Source organism: Periplaneta americana, chromosome 14 (genome assembly GCF_040183065.1).
Source record: "Periplaneta americana isolate PAMFEO1 chromosome 14, P.americana_PAMFEO1_priV1, whole genome shotgun sequence".
NCBI classification, from domain to species: Eukaryota; Metazoa; Arthropoda; class Insecta; order Blattodea; family Blattidae; genus Periplaneta; species Periplaneta americana.
This window is the reverse complement of record NC_091130.1, coordinates 2,478,389-2,497,494: the sequence shown is the minus strand read 5'-3', so window position 1 is coordinate 2,497,494 and position 19,106 is coordinate 2,478,389. Positions and strand designations below refer to the sequence as shown.

The following is a 19,106-nucleotide window of genomic DNA, read 5'->3' as shown; positions in this document are numbered from 1 at the left end:
ATTTCTTCTGAACCGAAAATGGCACTATAAATAAAAGACGAATATTTCCCCGGGACTATAAATAGTACTATAAATACCTAATTAAAAGACAAGTGTTTCGCCTGTACCAAAAATGGTACTATAAATCTGTAAATAAAATGAGAGTATTTTCCCCTGTACAAAATGTGTACTGTATTTCTATAAATAAAAGGCGAGTATTTGCCTTGGACCAAAGATGGTACAATAAATATCTAAATAAAAAAAAGAGTATTTCTCCTAAGCCAAAAATGGTAGTATAAATCTGTTAATGAATGACGTATTTTCCCCTGTATAAAATATGTATTATAAAAATATATAAATAAAAGACTAGTATTTCCCCTGGATCAAAAATAGTACTCTTAATTCGTAAATAAAACGCAAATATTTCCTCTGGGCCAGAAACGGTACTGTAAATATGTAAATAAAAGAAGAATGTATTCCCTTGTACCAAAAATGGTACTATAAATCTGTAAATAAAAAACGAATATTTCTCCTGCACCAACAATGATACTATAAATCTGTAAATAAAAGACGAGTATTTTCTCGTGGACCAAAAATGGTATTATAAATATGTAAATAAAAAACGAGTATTTCTCCTGAGCCAACAATGACACTATAGCTCTGTAAATAAAAGATGAGCATTTTCTCGTGGACCAAAAATGGTACTATAAAACTATAAATAAATAAAAAAAAAAAAAGAGTACTTCTCCTGCACCAATAATGATACTATAAATCTGTAAATAAAAGATGAGTATTTTCTCGTGGACCAAACATGGTACTATAAATCTGTAAATAAAACATAAATGCTTCCCCTTGATCAAAAATACAGTAGCCTACAAATGGAGTAAAAATTAGTATTTTACCGTAGATATAATTAGCGACATGTATACTTCCGAAATCTATAGTTCTCGTTACTTTAGAGCAAAAATGACATAAGGTAATTGTCTGGGTTATTTACGATGAAGATCAAAGAAGTGTAGCCAATATGTTTACTTCTGTATTTGGAATCGTAGTAAACAGACGCTGGAATAGACCAAAGCCCACTTGACTCACTGTATGAGGTGCCGCTGCTTTTATACACACAACCAGTGCGGTGATTCGTGTTATACCAGCATTCTACGGTATAATGAGAATTATCTCTTGTCCCGTCACTGTAGATTGTCATTTCTTTCAAATTTCGTCTTTCTGCTGTCCAGACAACGTACGTAGTATGTAGTGGGCTACCTCTGCGTCTGTATATTTTTAGGGCCTACTTAATTCCCGTACATTTATCAATTCTTATCAGCTTTTAAATATAAATAAACTAATTATCGAATTAATAAACGTATTAATTGGTAAATAATATGTCAAATTATTTTAAATTACTGAGTAAATTCATCTCAAACTTTTATTAAATCCAACGGTTGATCTAACGAGTAATTAATACGAAATGTAAGCAGATCTTTAAACGAATATAAACCACGACCGCCAGCAATCTTTTAAAATAATAAATACACATAATAGTCTTACCTGCTTCCTTTGAATCCGCACTCACAACTTTGGAAGTCTTCATTGCTGCATTTTCTCTCTTCTTCACTACATGGCTTCGTACACAATAAATAAACCACGCTTACTCTGGATCACAGCACAAATTTTGACATCGATGTTCACCAAACGTCGTCTGACACGACACTGTCGTCGAATCAGCTGGAGTTAGTTTCTTTTTCCGCCGCAGTATCTCTGCGTATAATACTCGACAAGCTACAGGAATTACGAAAATTAAAAGTAGTATTTTATCTAATTTAAATGTGCTTTGATTTGTAAAAGTGATTCAGCGTCCAAATTCGACGTGGACGAGGAATTATCGATAATTGTTGCCTGTCAGAGAGGGACAGGTTTTAGGCACTTGACAAAAATTAATTTTCTTTATGTCGTTGCGAATGATGTAATTTATTTCCTTAAACCAGTATCCAAAAGACAAATTCGACTGGTTCATTGACAAACTACCAATACATTCAGCTTTGGCTCATAATGTTGTTATAGTAATAATTTGAAAATTCTGTCGTTTTTTGTTTCACCATGGATTCCGGAAGGGATACCCATACTTGTTAGAAGAAAAACGTACTCTACATCGAAATCAGGCTTATGAATTTTGTATTATTTTAAGGAGAGAATTGATATAAACTCATGAACTTACTTCATAATCACTATATTTAAAAAAAATAGGTTTTATGGAAAATTCACACGAAAAAGGCTCTTTCTTCCAAATAAAATGTGAAAGTTTTTTTTCGTTATAAAACACGAATATTTCTACATATCTGATAGTTCAACATTACATGCATGTGCATCTGGCAACGATGTACGCATAGTTTCAGCGCAGTCTAGTATATACTATCACGAAGCTCAATACGTAGTAAATATGCTCACCACTAGAATCGCTAATATCGCCTCATTACAGGCAATGCAAAATAGTACCGCCACAGTCTATTGTTTCTAGCACCCTCAAAACTCAGGCTTCGTGACTGTATATAGTAGACTGTGGTTTCAGAGACTATTTCCAGAGAGCAGAGCAAGCATTCAACGGTCATTTCTCTTTCCCGCAACAACTATCTTCGTGTGATCAAGAAGGCAGTGCCCGTCAGCCCCCTCACAGTCGAATGAAATTGAATTATGAATTTAATTAATGATGCGAACGATTTTCTGTTAGTTTAAAAGGAATTGTTTCAGTAATCATTTATTTATTTATTTTTTAAGTTTATTAGGTGCGAAATATGCACTAAATTACGTGTTTTTTTATAAAATATTCACCGAAATTAAACCATTTTAATAACCGAAATCAGGGTAAAATAATCAATATAAAATCATACCCCTATCGCACATCACACAATTCACAATGAAAATAATTAAACACAACCGTAACATAAACAGAGAAGTTTGCGCCCAGGCTACCAAATGGGATCATTCACAATGATTCACATAAAAACTGACATTAACATTGCCGTTAGACGTTAACATGAAAGTCTGCAAACTCCAAACTTTCATGCTTATGCTTACGTGATTTGCAAACAGAACACAATCGTGGAGCGCTGAAGTATATGACAGACTATGAGGAAATGGCGTCGTTGTTATGTTTCCATGGTTACCAAGTATGTTTGCTGTTATGTTTATGTTCCCATCGTGAATGATGGTATGAACTTCTTGATTTTACCGTAACGTTTACATTCTTAAGTAAACGCTTACGTTATGTTTAATTTTCATTGTGAATGAGCCTTTATTGTTTGAGCAACAGTAACAGACGTCGAATGTACAACAATGCCGAAAACGTTACTGTCGGAGTTGAAGCGTTATCCATCACCATAAATTAAGTGGAAACCCACAAACCCTGTTATACAGAATAGCACAATCTGACAGTCCACGTTGTCCGCAGCGTCTTCAAGGGCGAGCACTCCTACAGGACGTCGGTGTACTTCATCCTCGCGCCCGTCCTGGTGTGCCTCGTCGCCCTGCTGATCCAGGCCTTGCTCAGTGACACTTCCGCCACAGGCCTCGGCAGCCTCGTCACGTTCAACTGGGACAACCTACTAGATATTAAAGTGAGTGTAACAGACATGTCGACAACTTGGCTCGGCCCGTGCGCTTTGACATTGCAGTGAGCCTGAACTCCTTGTCTTCCAGGTGTGGTACTTCGCCACCGTCCAGATGTTCTTCTCGACGCATTTGGGCTTTGGAAACATTGTTACGTGTGCGGGCAGACTCTACTCCAAGAACAACGCTTTGTGGTAAGCGGAGACAACATTGCTTGGAAGTTTATCATACTGTTAGTAATTATATTCTTCAGCCTTTATTCCCTAATGTAAGAAGAAGGGGAGAGACATATCTTATGAAATAATTTCACTTACATTCATTTTAATGGTTTACTTACTTACAAATGGCTTTTAAGGAACCCGGAGGTTCATTGCCGTCCTCACATAAGCCCGCCATTGGTCCCTATCCTGAGCAAGATTAATCCAGTCTCTATCATCATATCCCACCTTCCTCAAATCCATTTTAATATTATCTTCCCATCTACGTCTCGGCCTCCCTAGAGGTCCTTTTCCCTCAGGCCTCCCAACTAACATTCTATATGCATTTCTGGATTCGCCCATACGTGCCCTGCCCATCTCAAACGTCTGGATTTAATGTTCCTAATTATGTCAGGTGAAGAATACAATGCGTGCAGTTCTGTGTTGTGTAACTTTCTCCATTCTCCTGTAACTTCATCCCTCTTAGTCCCAAATAGTTTCCTGAGAACCTTATTCTCAAACACCCTTAACCTGTGTTCCTCTCTCAAAGTGAGAGTCCAAGTTTCACAACCATATAGAACAACCGGTAATATAACTGTTTTATAAATTCTAACTTTCAGATTTTTTGACAGCAGACTGGATGATAAAAGCTTCTCAACCGAATAATAACAGGCATTTCCCATATTTATTCTGTGTTTAATTTCCTCCCGAGTATCATTTATATTTGTTACTGTTGCGTAGGCTATTTATTGGCTATTCGATTGCTGGGACGCTTCTTTTTAAAGCTGCAGTACCTACATGGAGTTTTAAATGCCTCTAACAAGCAAACATTCTCATGGGGGCAGATAAAGTTATTTTTTTCTTCCAGCATGTTAATAATATTAAACAAGTGCTTATACTTTGGCCACTCGAGCGCAATTACGAGGGCCGTCCAGAAAGTAAGTTTCCCTGGGGCCGTTTACAGGAAGAAAACACAATTTCATGGAAAGGTTTATTGGAATAGGTAAAGATCCAGCACTGCAAGCCACCAACACCAAATGGAAGTGGGGAGGCCATGTTGCACGACTTAAGAGACGGAAGATGGACGCAGAAAGTCACACTATGGGATCCCCGCATTGGCAAGAGATCACGCGGACGACCAAGAAGAAGATGGGCCGACCTCTTCAGTGAACGTGTAGGAAGCCATTGGTCAAGCAGAGCAAGACATAGGGAAGGCTGGAAAAACCTAAGAACACAAGTGAACAGCGACTAAAACCAGTGCGACAGAAACAAGTGAACAATACCAAACAGTGCAGAATGTGAACCAAGTGAACCATTCCACTCTTACGCGGAGTAGCTCACCGCGTGAGACAAATAGAGCTCTCCCTCTATAGGAGGAGGCCTTTGCCCTTAACGGGACATTTTTAGGCTAATCATTTCATTTCATACAGCAATCGTTGAGCTATTTTTCAACATATTCCCCATCGTAATTGAGACATTTATCTTATTGTGGGATCAACTTTTGTATCCCTGTGTCGTAGAAGTGTAGGACAGCTGTCTGTACCTCTGTTGATTCCACGGTGTGGTAAGTGTCTCAGTTACGGTGGCTGAAGCCAGTAAGTAAGTAAGTAAGTAGGTACGCGTTAAATTTTATGTAGTGTATTTTTCACAAAAATTAAAGGATAGTTTAAAGATTTTTTTTTTAATTTACTACTTTCTTTCACCATATTTAACCATTCTCTCCTCTTATCGGATCTCTGGCTTCAGAGACAGTGGTACCACCGGGGTACGAACCATTAAGCAAGGGTGTTTCTCTGTGTCGCAGGACCGCGGTGTCGTACGTGGTGTGCAATCTGGTGATCGGTGTGCTCTCGGTGTGCGTCGTGTACCAGTGGAGCGCCTTGAGGCCTGCGGGCAACGACACCGTGTTCCCCGAGGCGCTGCCGTACACGCTCACCTACGACGCCTCTCTGCGCATGGGCCAGCTGAAGCAGCTGTGGGCCGCCCTGGCCTTCCTGGCCTTCATCTGCGCCGGGTTCGCCGCCATGGTGCGTATCCGTCACGCCGCGCATGTTTGTTTTCACTCAACTCCCTTATCACGGTCCTTGTCATGATTCTTTTGTATTCGCTGTCTTGGGCGTGGTCCTTGTACTGAACCTTACCGTTGTCCTTCTGGTCCTTAGCATTAGTTCATATTCTTTTTGTCATGACTCTTGGTTCTTATTGTCTTTGTCTTATTCTTTTTCGTGGTCACTGTCATGGCGTGTTCCTTGTACTGATCCTTACCACGGTACTTCTGGTCCTTGTCATAGTCCTTATTGTCTTTCTCATTAACTTGGTCCTTGTCGTCCTTATTACCCTTGTTGTGGTCCTTGTTATCGCTGTCGTAGTCTTTATCATGGCCCTGGTTGTCCATTTCATATTTATTACTGTGGTCGTGGTCTATGCCACATTTCTTCTCGTTCTCCATGTCATGGCCCTTATCGCGATCCTTCCTTGTCGTAGTGCTTATTGTTTTTGTCATGGTTCTATGTTTGTCATCAATGTAATATTGGTTTCCCCATTTGACAAGTCGATGGCCCAGAACCAGACTGTTCCAAGTCCATTTTACTTTTTTTTTTTTTTTTCAGAAGAGCTATTTTAAGCTCCTGACATTCAAAGCTTCATGAAACAATTTGGAATAGCTTCATAGCAACCTTATGGAGAGGAATATTTACAATTTTGTTCGATTCATATATGCAGAAGTCCACACCTGTGGAGTAACGGTCAGCGCGTCTGGCTGCGAAACCAGGTGGCTCGGGTTCGAATCCCGGTCTGGGCAAGTTACCTGGTTGAGATTTTTTCCGGGGTTTTCCCTCAACCCAATACGAGTAAATGCTGGGTAACTTTCGGTGCTGGACCCCGGACTCATTTCACCGGCATTATCACCTTCATCTCAGTCGGACGCTAAATAACTTAGATGTTGATACAGCGTCATAAAATAACCCAATAAATAAATATATGCAGACAAGTACTGGAACACAGATTTCTTTCTTATAAAAAGTTGGACTTAGAACAGTCTGGTTCTCAGCCATCGAAGTGACTTGTGTGTCTCGTGGTAATAAATCTAGTCTTCATCGCAAGGTCTTAGAAGCAGCACGGCATTCTGACTGATTACAGAGTTATGCAGGATCTCGTGCATTCCTTGCTCATTCACAATGAAAATTAAACATAATGTAAGCGTTAACTTAAGAATATAAACTTTACGGTAAAATCAAGAAGTCATACCATCATTCACGATGGAAACATAAACATAACAGCAAACATACTTGGTAACCATGGAAACATAACAACGACGCCATTTCCTCATATTCTGTCGTATACTTCAGCGCTCCACGATTGTGTTCTGTTTGCAAATCACGTAAGCATAAGCATGAAAGTTTGGAGTTTGCAAACTTTAATGTTAACGTCTTACGGCAATGTTTATGTCAATGTTTATGTGAATCATTGTGAATGATCCCATTGGGTAGCCTGGGCGCAAACTTCTGTGTTTATGTTACGGTTATGTTTAATTTTCATTGTGAAACTCTGTTAACTCAGATAACAGAAAGACAAGCTTTGCATTTATTTGTTGGCATGGACCCAAACGCCCCCATATCTCACATACAGGAACTAACGTAACAAAATTTTTGGGTGGATGTAAATGATATATAACAAAATACATTTGGGTCCGCACATAGTAATCGAAAAGGGAGTTCTACAGAAACGGGAAAAAATGTGGCGAAACCTTCAAGGCCTCCTGAACCACTAAGTCATGCAACTATGAAGTTATGCGTTATGCATTAAATGTTTATAAAATACTGAACACCTGGCAATCTTGTGGCAAGGAAGTTTTAATTAATTCCTACCAGGAGACAACATCAGTTACACCTCAACCAGGTAACTTAGCCCGGGTTCGATTCCCGGTCGGGGCAAGTTACCTGGTTGAGGTTTTTTCCGGGGTATTCCCCCAACCCAATATGAGCAAATGCTGGGTAACTTTCGGTGCTGGACCCCGGACTCATTTCACCGGCATTATCACCTTCATCTCATTCAGACGCTAAATAACCTTACATGTTAATAAAGCGTCGTAAAAAAACCTACTAAAATAAAAAAAACATCAGCTACGAAGTCCCTAGACAAAATTCGTGCATAATTTGAGGGAAATAACTAGTAATGGCAAATGCAACCACCATCTTGTCATTACCGTCGTCACCCTCAATACGAGAGCAGAGCTCTCCAATCTGCATTACTGCTGAACAGAAACTGGCAACTCTTACAAATAGCCGACAATAAAATGGTGAGTAGACTACGTTACACCACAAATTACAACTTGGACTGTCGCCGCTTGCAGGTGGCCGTCTTGTACACGGTGCTGGTGGCCTTCACACTCGAGATCAACAAGCAGTGGGACTGGTGGGTGGGCGCGGCTTGCGCATGCGTCATTGGTTTTCTCATTGGCATCTTGTGCATCGTACCGGTAAGCTAGCTGCTCTGCCTTTGTAATCATTATTATTATTATTATTACTGTAAGAACCTCATCTGCCCTCGCAATGCTGTGGTGTTACTTTTTGTGCAAGTAATTCTTCTCTTACTACTCTTTTAATTTGTCAGTATTGCATAGCCTACATTTTTATGATCTTTTCCACCAGCACAACATGGAGATAATCCACATATTAGATCATTACGTCATCGGAAGAATGGTGATTGTCTCTACTGCCTTGGAACTCATCGCATTTGCTTGGATTTATGGTGAGTTGTAGCACATGTAGTAGTTGTTAGCATGTATAATTGTCAGTAGCATGGATAATTCGTATTAACATGTATAGTTATCACTAGCATGGATAGTTCGTATTAGCCTGAAAATGGTTGTCAGTAGCATGGATAGTTCGTATTCGTATGTAGATAGTTGTCAGTAGCATGGATAGTTCGTATTAGCATATATAGTTGTCAGTAGCATGGATAGTTCGTATTACCATGTAGATAGTTGTCAGTAGCATGGATCGTTCGTATTAACATATATAGTTGTCAGTAGCATGGATAGTTTGTATTAGCATGTAGATAATTGTCAGTAACATGGACAGTTCGTATTAGTGTGCATAGTTGTCAGTAGCATGGATAGGTTGTATTAGCATGTAGATAGTTGTCAGTAGCATGGTCAGTTTGTATTAGCAAGTAGATAGTTGTCAGTAGCATGGATCGTTCGTATTAACATATATAGTTGTCAGTAGCATGGATAGTTTGTATTAGCAAGTAGATAGTTGTCAGTAGCATGGATAGTTTGTATTAGCATGTAGATAATTGTCAGTAGCATGGACAGTTCGTATTAGTGTGTATAGTTGTCAGTAGCATGTACACTGACACCAAAACTTTTTCCTTACATTTTTATTGTATTTTGTTTTTTGACTATACCATGCAGGCTTTGCTTAATGGTAAGTTTTACTTTATATGGTAATATTTTACACTGCATAGGTACAATCAGGACATAGTTAAAAATCAAAGGATAAAGTTTTTGAAGTCACTTTACATAGTTGGCAGTAGCATGGTCAGTTCGTATTAGCAAATAGATAGTTGTCAGTAGCATGGATAGTTATTATCGTGTCTAGCTAACAGATATTCACTAGGATAGCTGTGACTATTTTTCAAGAGAAATTGCCCTCTATGCAACAAAGAAGAAGAAATGACTGAAGATCACCTCATAACCTGTGAAGTTCTACCTGATGGATCCACCACAGAGAAATATTGGAGAGCAAGAACACTAATGGCTTCGTTGCCAAAGCCCGGCATTAGATAACAACAACAACATTTTTCAAGAGATCTGCGTTCTCACAAAACATGCTCCTTTACAATATGAGGAATGATATTTTTGTTTTTGTATGAAATGTGATTAATTGATCAACAGAAAAATTAAGCTATGGATGTTCATCAGTTTTGCAGCCTATTAGTGACAACATATAAACATGTAATTCAATAGATGAGATTAAAAATTGATTTTAAATTTAAATATGCTGGAAATATAAAACTTCTATCCTACGTAATGGAAATGGATGTTTGCTTTGTCGCAAACATATGCAAGACGTTAAAATTTCTAATAATAGATGTCTCTCTCATATTTTAAATGATAATGTACCTACAGTTACAAGTATAGAATAAAGAACGTCATTCATTAATTGTGCAGAAGTATCAATTGTATAAGTTTTTTTTTTTCACTCTATGTTCTCCCTTATTAAAAAAACAGTTGCCAACCCTAGTATACATCAAGATAATGATGGCGATATTAACAGTTGTTTCGTCAACTGTCCAAAGACAGGTCTGGACTTCACAAGTGACACTAACACTACCAAGGCACCACTCATGAGGCAACTAGGATAGGAGATAATGAGGTAGGGTGGCCAGTTCATTTCCCCCTCATTGCATACATCGCTGACTAGCTACATATTCCACTAGTCAGACTTCAGATGCATACAAACAATTATTGTTCTTCCTCTGACACATATCGTCCAGTGAGATGTACTGCCTGGTAATAGATTAACAGTAATAGTGATAAAACTATCCTGCGATTTGTTAACTGCAAGTAAGTAGTCGCTGTTTTTTCCAGTGCGAGTTTTGTTTCAGGAAGCAACACCCTGTACAACGACTTCGAGTTCGTGCTGGGCTGCAAACTGAACCCCATCTGGAAGCTGATCTGGCTCATCACGCCGTTCCTGCTTGTGGTAAGTTTGCTGGTGGAGGGGGGGGGCAGGTTTTCTCGGGATATTCCCATTTCCCCTTCCATCATTGACACTTATCAGGTCTGTGGTGTAACTTCTATGAAGCAGGTTGACTACGAGAATACCTGGAGTTGGCTCACCTCCTCATATCCTTTAAACAGTGTCTTGTCTTTCACATGTAAGAATGGAAACAAACACTTGCGGTTGGACTAATTCAAGTTCCAAACAAAATACTGTATGCAAATCTAATCTTTCAGGTAAAGCTTCCTGTAAAGCAGATTTGAATAATTTCAAGGGAAAAATTTTTCCGGGGCGGGTATCGATCCCAGGACCTCTGGTTGAACGTACCAGCACTCTGCCAAGTGAGCTACCCAGGAACTCCACCCGATACCGTCTCAACTTTTCCCTTTATATCCACACAACTCGCGTGGGCTGACGAAACGCCAGAGACCCACATCGAGTGCACACAATTGAAATTATTCAAATCTGCTTTACAGGAAGCTTCACCTGAAAGACTAGATTTGCATAATATATACGTTACTGTGTACGTTAACAGAAAACCACAATTCTAAGTCACACAGAGTTTGTGTGCACTCGATGTGGGTCTCTGGCGTTTCGTCAGCCCATGCAAGTTGTGTGGATATAAAGGGAAAAGTTGAGATAGTTTCGGGTAGAGTTCCTGGGTCCATGTATGGTGGGTCCCTATCACCACGGCATGGCGCGTCCTCAGGTTGCGGATAGAGGAGACGGCCTCCAGATATGGAGGGTAGCTGCGAATATATTGAATAAGCAGTCGTGGACAGCCGATAAGGGGTGGTCCTCCAGCTTGGGGGTTGGGCGAAGGGCTAACAACCCATCACCGTAAAAAACAGCTTGTTACGAATTCCTACAGTAAGCCTCGGAATAGGACTGATTCTCTGGCACGACCACAGCAAAGGAATAAGGTTTTGAGATTTGGCACTTGGAACGTAACTAGTCTTTATAGAACAGGAGGGGTAACATTAGTAGCAAAAGAACTAGCTAGATATAGAATAGACTTTGTGGGAGTACAAGAGGTTAGGTTAGATGGGAATGGCATATCACAAATAGGAGATTACTTGTTGTATTATGGGGAAGGAAACAATAATCACCAATTAGGAACAGGATTCTTTGTACATAAAAGAATAAAATCAGCAGTAAAAAAGGTCGAATTTATCAGTGACAGGTTATCATATTTAGTACTTAAGGGTAGATGGTGCGACATCATAGTTATAAATGCTCACGCCCCTACAGAAGAGAAAGACGACTATATAAAGGATAGCTTCTATGAGGTTAGTTGGGAGACCGGAGGGAAAAAGACCTTTAGGGAGGCCGAGACGTAAATGGGAGGATAATATTAAAATGGATTTGAGGGAGGTGGGGTATGATGATAGAGACTGGATTAATCTTGCACAGGATAGGGACCGCTGGCGGGCTTATGTGAGGGCGGCAATGAACCTTCGGGTTCCTTAAAAGCCATTTGTAAGTAAGTAAGTAAGTAAGAGTTCCTGGGTAGCTCACTTGGCAGAGCGCTGGTACGTTCAACCAGAGGTCCCGAGATCGATACCCGGTCCCGGAACAATTTTTCCTTTGAAATTATTCAAAATACTGTATGATAGGCTTAGGGAGAGCTTTTCTTTAATACTCATCCCCAGCATGTGCAGTGATATTCTGAAATAACATTTAGGAGGAAATACAATTTTTTACAATAGTGTGTTTTCTCATCGTTACAGAAAAGGGCTGCCATGACTGAAAGCTGATTTTAATAAATTCAGAGTTGCCAACCTAGATGTTGAAATATTAAAAATAACTGCTCTAGAGTTGTAATGAAAACCACTGCCTTCTATGTATGCTACAATCCTACAATGCATGTAAAATTCATACGCAAAACGCATTGTTAATTAATATACATTATATGGAACAAGTCACTGCATTTGAAATGTACTGAACTTTATTTAAACAATTCAAACTTCACTTAACAAAAGAAGTACAAATTATTCCAAATGAACACGAAATATTATAAGTATCTGAATAATTTTTACTCTGTCACATTGAAGGTGATGGTGAAGTTTGTACATTGGTCAGACTACTAACATCAGTCAGCTGTTCATAGTGTAATGTACGTACTGTATATTAATATTTTTTTAATATTATTTTCAAAATATACTCTCGTTGCAAAAAAAAAAAAATACTATACAATACACGTTTGTGAAGTGCATTACAAAATCTCGAAAATTGAAAGCAAACTGAAAAAAAACCACTTCAACACGTATCATCATTCTTCTTTCATTTAATGATGCTCTATCAACTAGTGGGTTATTTAGCATCGATAGAATTGGTGATAGCGAGATGAAGCCAAGAATTCGCCATACATTACCTGACATTCTGGGCAAAACCTTGGAAAAAAAACCCCAATCATGTAATCAGCCCAAGCGGGAATCGAACCAACACCCGAGTGCAACTCCAGATCAGCACGCAAATGTACTATCGCCTGAGTGATGCCAGTGGTCCATCATTCTTTTTTTTTTTTTAATAATTTATTGATCGATCAGTGCATTTAGCGCTATACAGATCATTTCTAAATAAAATATAAATGCAATACATGATACTGAATTGAGGGCAGCCTAGATTGGGCTCCTCAATGAACAAAACTAATTGTTAATAAATAATTATTTACATAGGTTGGTGTGATGATAAATTTTGATTATAATATGAGGTCCATTGGAAGTCGGCTCTTGATTCTGGTGGGAAATGTGGACTTCCTTCCGAGAGAGTAGTGGATGGCGCCTGGAACATTTTCTAGGTTGTTATAGAACTTCTTAGCTTGTGAATGAATAAACTGTTTGATTGTGTCAATACCAGCTTCTCTGTGTAGTCCATTATTCTTGATTTGAAATATTGCGGGGCTCATGACTTCCAGCTTGAGCAAGAGGACCAGTAGCTAAACCCCTAATGGTGCCGTCCTCTGCTTGCAGGTGGTGGAGGTGTGGTCCCTGGTGTCCCTGCCCCTCACAGGCCTCTCCAGCACAGTCAGTGACCCTGAGTGGGTGTACATCACGGGCTGGGTGCTGTACCTGTTCACGTGGGTCATCATACTCTGGGCCGGGGTCCTGCAGATTCGTAGCCAAGTGGACTACAACCTGTCGCAGGTACGCACCATCCACTGCTTGAGCAGTACAGTCCGCGTCACCGTTTTCGGCGTGTGAAATAAGTAACGGGAACGTTAACTGCGAGTGTTTTACATTTGCCGCAGTCAGTCTGACAAATGTGTTTGGCATATAGCTGATGTGACGTTTATAGGAAGTGGTACCATTCTGACCTGCACTATCAACATGCTCACAAACAGGGCACTAAAAATCTAGGATACACGCCAAAAACGCTGGCTCTAATTGCCAGAAGAACAGATTGAAGTAGCCAATACGGGTAGCTGGTTACAAAGACAAAGTTGATTGCTGGAAAATTGTCCTAATCCGTGAATGTGATTCATTACACCCCAGGATATGCCAATAACTGTTTGGCGTCATAATTCTGAGGGAGACACTGATGTCACAAAGAACTGTTGGCAAGCTCCTCAAATTGGTTGGGTAATCTAACTTGTTTCAATTCTATGCAAACTGGAAGAGTTCAGAGTTCAATGTTAACTAGCCATCTGGCACAGTTTGCATGTCTGCAGGCCAGAGTTCGAATCCTGGTTGTTTTTTCCCCATTCAACCAACTGAAGCAGAATTGCTGGGTAACTTTTCAAATTTATTGTCTTTAGAGACAATTAATATTAGGTACCCTCCACAAAACTGGCTTCATTTATACACCGACGGATCCTTGATCTCCAGAGAACAAGGTGCCGGTGCAGGTGTTACGTGCTGTCTCTTCTCACTTTATAGATCACTTGGATATGGAACAACAAGTTTTGATGGAGAAATCATTGCAATAAGTGAAAGTCTCAGGAATCTTCTCTGCCACATCAATAAATTTAAGAATGCAGTTATATTGTCAGACTGGTGGAATAAAAACAACTCCAATAGATTCTATGAGATTCCTCACTAAAATTAACAGCATCAAAATTATAATAGAAGAAAAAGCACTGATTCAGTATGAAAAACTTATCAGATTACCAGGAAACAATTGGCATTCATACAGTCCTCTCTGTAGATTAAAAACTCAAAAAAGTTTCATATCCATGGTTCAAGAATTAAAACAGAAAATCAATGTCCCGAATTTAAAAGAAAACTTACAAATTAAACCAAACCCTTTAACTCTATTAAATATAGAGTATAATCTAAATTTAACAGAAGAAATACTGAAATCAGAAGTAAACACTGAAATAATGAAACAATTGTCTTTAGAGACAATTAATATTAGGTACCCTCCACAAAACTGGCTTCATTTATACACTGACGGATCCTTGATCTCCAGAGAACAAGGTGCCGGTGCAGGTGTTACGTGCTGTCTCTTCTCACTTTATAGATCTCTTGGGTATGGAACAACAAGTTTTGATGGATAAATCGTTGCAATAAGTGAAAGTCTCAGGAATATTCTATGCCATATCAATAAATTTAGGAATGCAGTTATATTGTCAGACTCCAAAGCAGCTATTCTATCAATAGTCTCTAAACACACACCTTCATTTCAAACAGCAGAAATAACTGAAATGCCCTCACAATTAATATCACTCAATAAAAGAATTGTATTCCAATGGATGCCATCCCATTGTGGAATCCTGGGAAACGAGAATGCGGATGCTTTAGCAAAGAAGGGCAGCACTGCTACTTACAGACCTGTTACCAACTCTACGTATTACTCTGTGAAAAGATTTATTAAATCTACATACTTAGACTTCAACAAACAAAATTTGATAACACAATCTCAAGGGAAAAAATGGAACTCCCTGCATCATAATCCACAGTTAATTCCCGATTTACCACGAAAATCGTCTGTAGCTGCATTTAGATTGGCAACAGGCCATGATTGTTTGGCCAAACACCTGCATAGAATTGGAATATATCAGTCCCCTAACTGCCCATTGTGCAACTCAAACCAAGAAATGGATTCGGAACACCTCAAAATCTGTGCTTCAGTGGCTGGCCATGACAATATCTTTAAAAAATATTGGAGTGCAAGAGGTCAAATGACTTTATTGTCAAACGTTTGGCATTAGAAAACAACAACAACAACATTTTTCAAATTTGACCTCGGACTCATTTCGCCTTCCTTAATTTCAACTTCATCTATCATCTTTCAATAGGTTCAGGTGGAAAGAGGAAGCAGAAGGATTTAGTACCGTGACTTGCATACAGATGGCATCTGAGGAAGCTGCAGAAGTCCCAGAGAGATGGAGGGGCTGTTGCAGCGGACTCCATCAGAACTGGGCAATGTGCAGCTGAATCGATAGATGGTACCAAATAGTGAATCACAACACTTCCAATGGTTCTTTCTATATTTAAAATGAAGACATGACGCATGGCAATCATAGTGATAGTTCCAGAATACCTTACGAGATAGGTGATCTGACCTGTAATAGACGATATTGAGTGCAAGATAGCTGCCTCCACAACTTGGACACAATGGAGCTGTAACAGACAGCGACTAGCAGTGGGTGTAATAGGGAGATGAGAGTTTGTCCCAGCAGCACATTTTCCAATTTCAGAAGTTCCTGAGCACGCTGAAGCCATCCCGCAACTGGGGGCCTGTGGACACCATCTACCGGCACTGGTGGGTGCAGTGGAGGGTGACCTGCAACAAGACTGGCCAGAGGGACTTCACCTTCAAGCGCAGGGGGACCAAGGACTACACATCTTCCATCCAGAAGTACCAGTCGACAGAGCCTGTGGGCACATACCGGTCTGCGCCATCACCGGCAAACGGAACGCTGCAGCACAACAGAGCCACCGACAGGGGCCCATTCACGATCCAAGGCAACGGAAACCTGCCGGAGCACGTGTGCTGGAGGGGTACTCTGCAGCGCGGCAACAACAGTACCTGAGTGTCAACAGGTCAGGCACACCTTGACAGTCAGTGACACAACTTTCCATCCTGGGGATTAAGGGACGGACTGACGGTAGTCTGAGCATATGAGTGAAGAAATTGTGATATTACTCTTCAACTTCTCAATCTATCAATTTACCATTTTTACAGCATACACACAATATTTGCAGGTGTATTTTGGTTTTTACATTATCTTTCTACCTCATATACTTGATTTTACTTACTTACTTACTGGCTTTTAAGGAACCCGGAGGTTCATTACCGTCATCACATAAGCCCGCCATTGGTCCCTATCCTGAGCAAGATTAATCCAGTCTCTATCATCATATCCCACCTCCCTCAAATCCATTTTAATATTATCTCCCCATCTACGTCTCGGCCTCCCCAAAGGTCTTTTTCGTCCGGTCTCCCAACTAACATTCTATATGCATTTCTGGATTCACCCATACGTGCTACATGTCCTGCCCATCTCAGACATCTGGATTTAATGTTCCCAATTATGTCAGGTGAAGAATACAATGCGTGCAGTTCTGTGTTGTGTAACTTTCTCCATTCTCCTGTAACTTCATCCCTCTTAGCCCCAAATATTTTCCTATGCACCTTATTCTCAAACATCCTTAACCTATGTTCCTCTCTCAAAGTGAGAGTCCAAGTTTCACAACCATAAAGAACAACCGTTAATGTAATTGTTTTATAAATTCTAACTTTCAGATTTTTTGACAACAGACTGGATGATAAAAGCTTCTCAACCGAATAATAACAGGCATTTCCCATATTTATTGTGTGTTTAATTTCCTCCCGAGTATCATTTATATTTGTTACTGTTGCTCCAAGATATTTGATTTTTTCCACCTCTTCAAAGGATAAATTTCCAACACACACACACACACACACACACACACACACACACACACACACAGATATATATATATATATATATATATATATATATATACTTACTTACTTACTTACAAATGGCTTTTAAGGAACCCGAAGGTTCATTGCTGCCCTCACATAAGCTCACCATCGGTCCCTATCCTGTGCAAGATTAATCCAGTCTCTATCATCATATCCCACCACCCTCAAATCCATTTTAATATTATCCTCCCATCTACGTCTCGGCCTCCCCAAAGATCTTTTTCCCTCCAGTCTCCCAACTAACACTCTATATGCATTTCTGGATTCGCCCATACGTGCTACATCCCTGCCCATCTCAAACGTCTGGATTTAATGTTCCTAATTATGTCAGGTGAAGAATACAATGCGTGCAGTTCTGTGTTGTGTAACTTTCTCCATTCTCCTGTAACTTCATCCCTCTTAGCCCCAAATATTTTCCTAAGCACCTTATTCTCAAACACCCTTAAATATATATAAATTAAACCTGAAAAATATTAGTTAAAAACATGGGTATTTTAGACACTTTTTCCTCAGAAACTGCTGGGGCTAGGAGGCTGAAATTTTGCATGCTTCTATTTCATGTCGTGGTGAAGAAGTATGCCAACTTTCACATAATTATCAACATTATTATGGATTTTACAGCTAGAAAAGCATGAAAAAGTATGAAAATATTAAAATAATTTTTCTCAGGATGGAACAAATATTCATAATGTGATGAAAATGGCGGTAAATATAGTCAATTGCATTGGAATTATGCTTGAATTTTTAGGAACCTGTAGTGCAAAGAATTTCTAAGAAAAATGTTTCTAAAATATCTGTTTTTAACTTAAATTTAATTAACATTTTTCAGGTTTAAAATGTTTATAAAACTAGTATATATGAGGTATAAAGGTAATCTAACAACCAAAATATAGACCTACATACAAATATTGTGTGTATCCTGTAAAAATCGTAAATTGATAGATTCAAAAGTTGAAGAGCAATAGCGCAATTTCTTCACTCATACACAACAGCCATACTCTAGTCCCCTTAAATCAACAGATATGTACTACAGGGACATAATAGTTGAGCAGCTCGAGTATTTTCCAAGTGAAGAATGCTGCACTGCGTCCTGCTTCGATCCAAAAGCTTTGGTTAATACGACGACGAGACATTCATTTTGCTTTCGTTTCAATATTGCAAACATATGCTGAGGAGGAATTACAACATGAGAGGTTATTATTTAAAATAAATATACAAATATATTTATTTGCTATTTAGTCAACCGTCTGAAGACACGTTTGAACACCATAAGTGACACCAATAAGGCATCACTCATGAGGCAACTAAGGCAGGAGATAATGGGGTAGGTTGGCCAGTTCCTTTCCCTCTCCTTTACATACATCATTGACTAGTAACATACCGTATTACACTAATCAGACTTTACATGTATAAACGTAAAAGTGCACTACTTATAGAAAAAAGATTATAATATGCAGCACAGCCAGGTGAATTATAAAATATTACATTTCTAATCATGAAGCATAGCGGTGGGTGGTGTAAGGCACATGTCTCTACAATACAGGATCGGTGGTCCAGATCTCCTCAAAATCAATTATGTTTCATATTTGTAAATACATAAAAAATATAACAACACCTAACCTTATAAATACATAATATGTTGTACTGAAGTACATATGATATTTCCATGCAGGAATCCTGCGTTATGATATGATGAAGGATG

General features: G+C 39.2%; 1 protein-coding gene across 2 annotated transcripts in view; it reads left to right on the top strand.

Moving 5' to 3' along the window:
- Window positions 1-19,106, top strand: part of blot (bloated tubules) — a 140,543-nt gene that overhangs the window by 119,830 nt on the left and 1,607 nt on the right. For both annotated transcript variants that reach the window (XM_069844831.1, XM_069844832.1), the window contains exons 9-16: window positions 3,425-3,590; window positions 3,673-3,776; window positions 5,584-5,806; window positions 8,131-8,256; window positions 8,429-8,528; window positions 10,392-10,489; window positions 13,480-13,653; window positions 16,149-16,494. In XM_069844831.1, coding sequence (XP_069700932.1) covers window positions 3,425-3,590; window positions 3,673-3,776; window positions 5,584-5,806; window positions 8,131-8,256; window positions 8,429-8,528; window positions 10,392-10,489; window positions 13,480-13,653; window positions 16,149-16,484 — 1,327 coding nt within the window. In that variant the 3' untranslated portion in view covers window positions 16,485-16,494. The remainder of the gene's footprint in view (window positions 1-3,424; window positions 3,591-3,672; window positions 3,777-5,583; window positions 5,807-8,130; window positions 8,257-8,428; window positions 8,529-10,391; window positions 10,490-13,479; window positions 13,654-16,148; window positions 16,495-19,106) is intronic.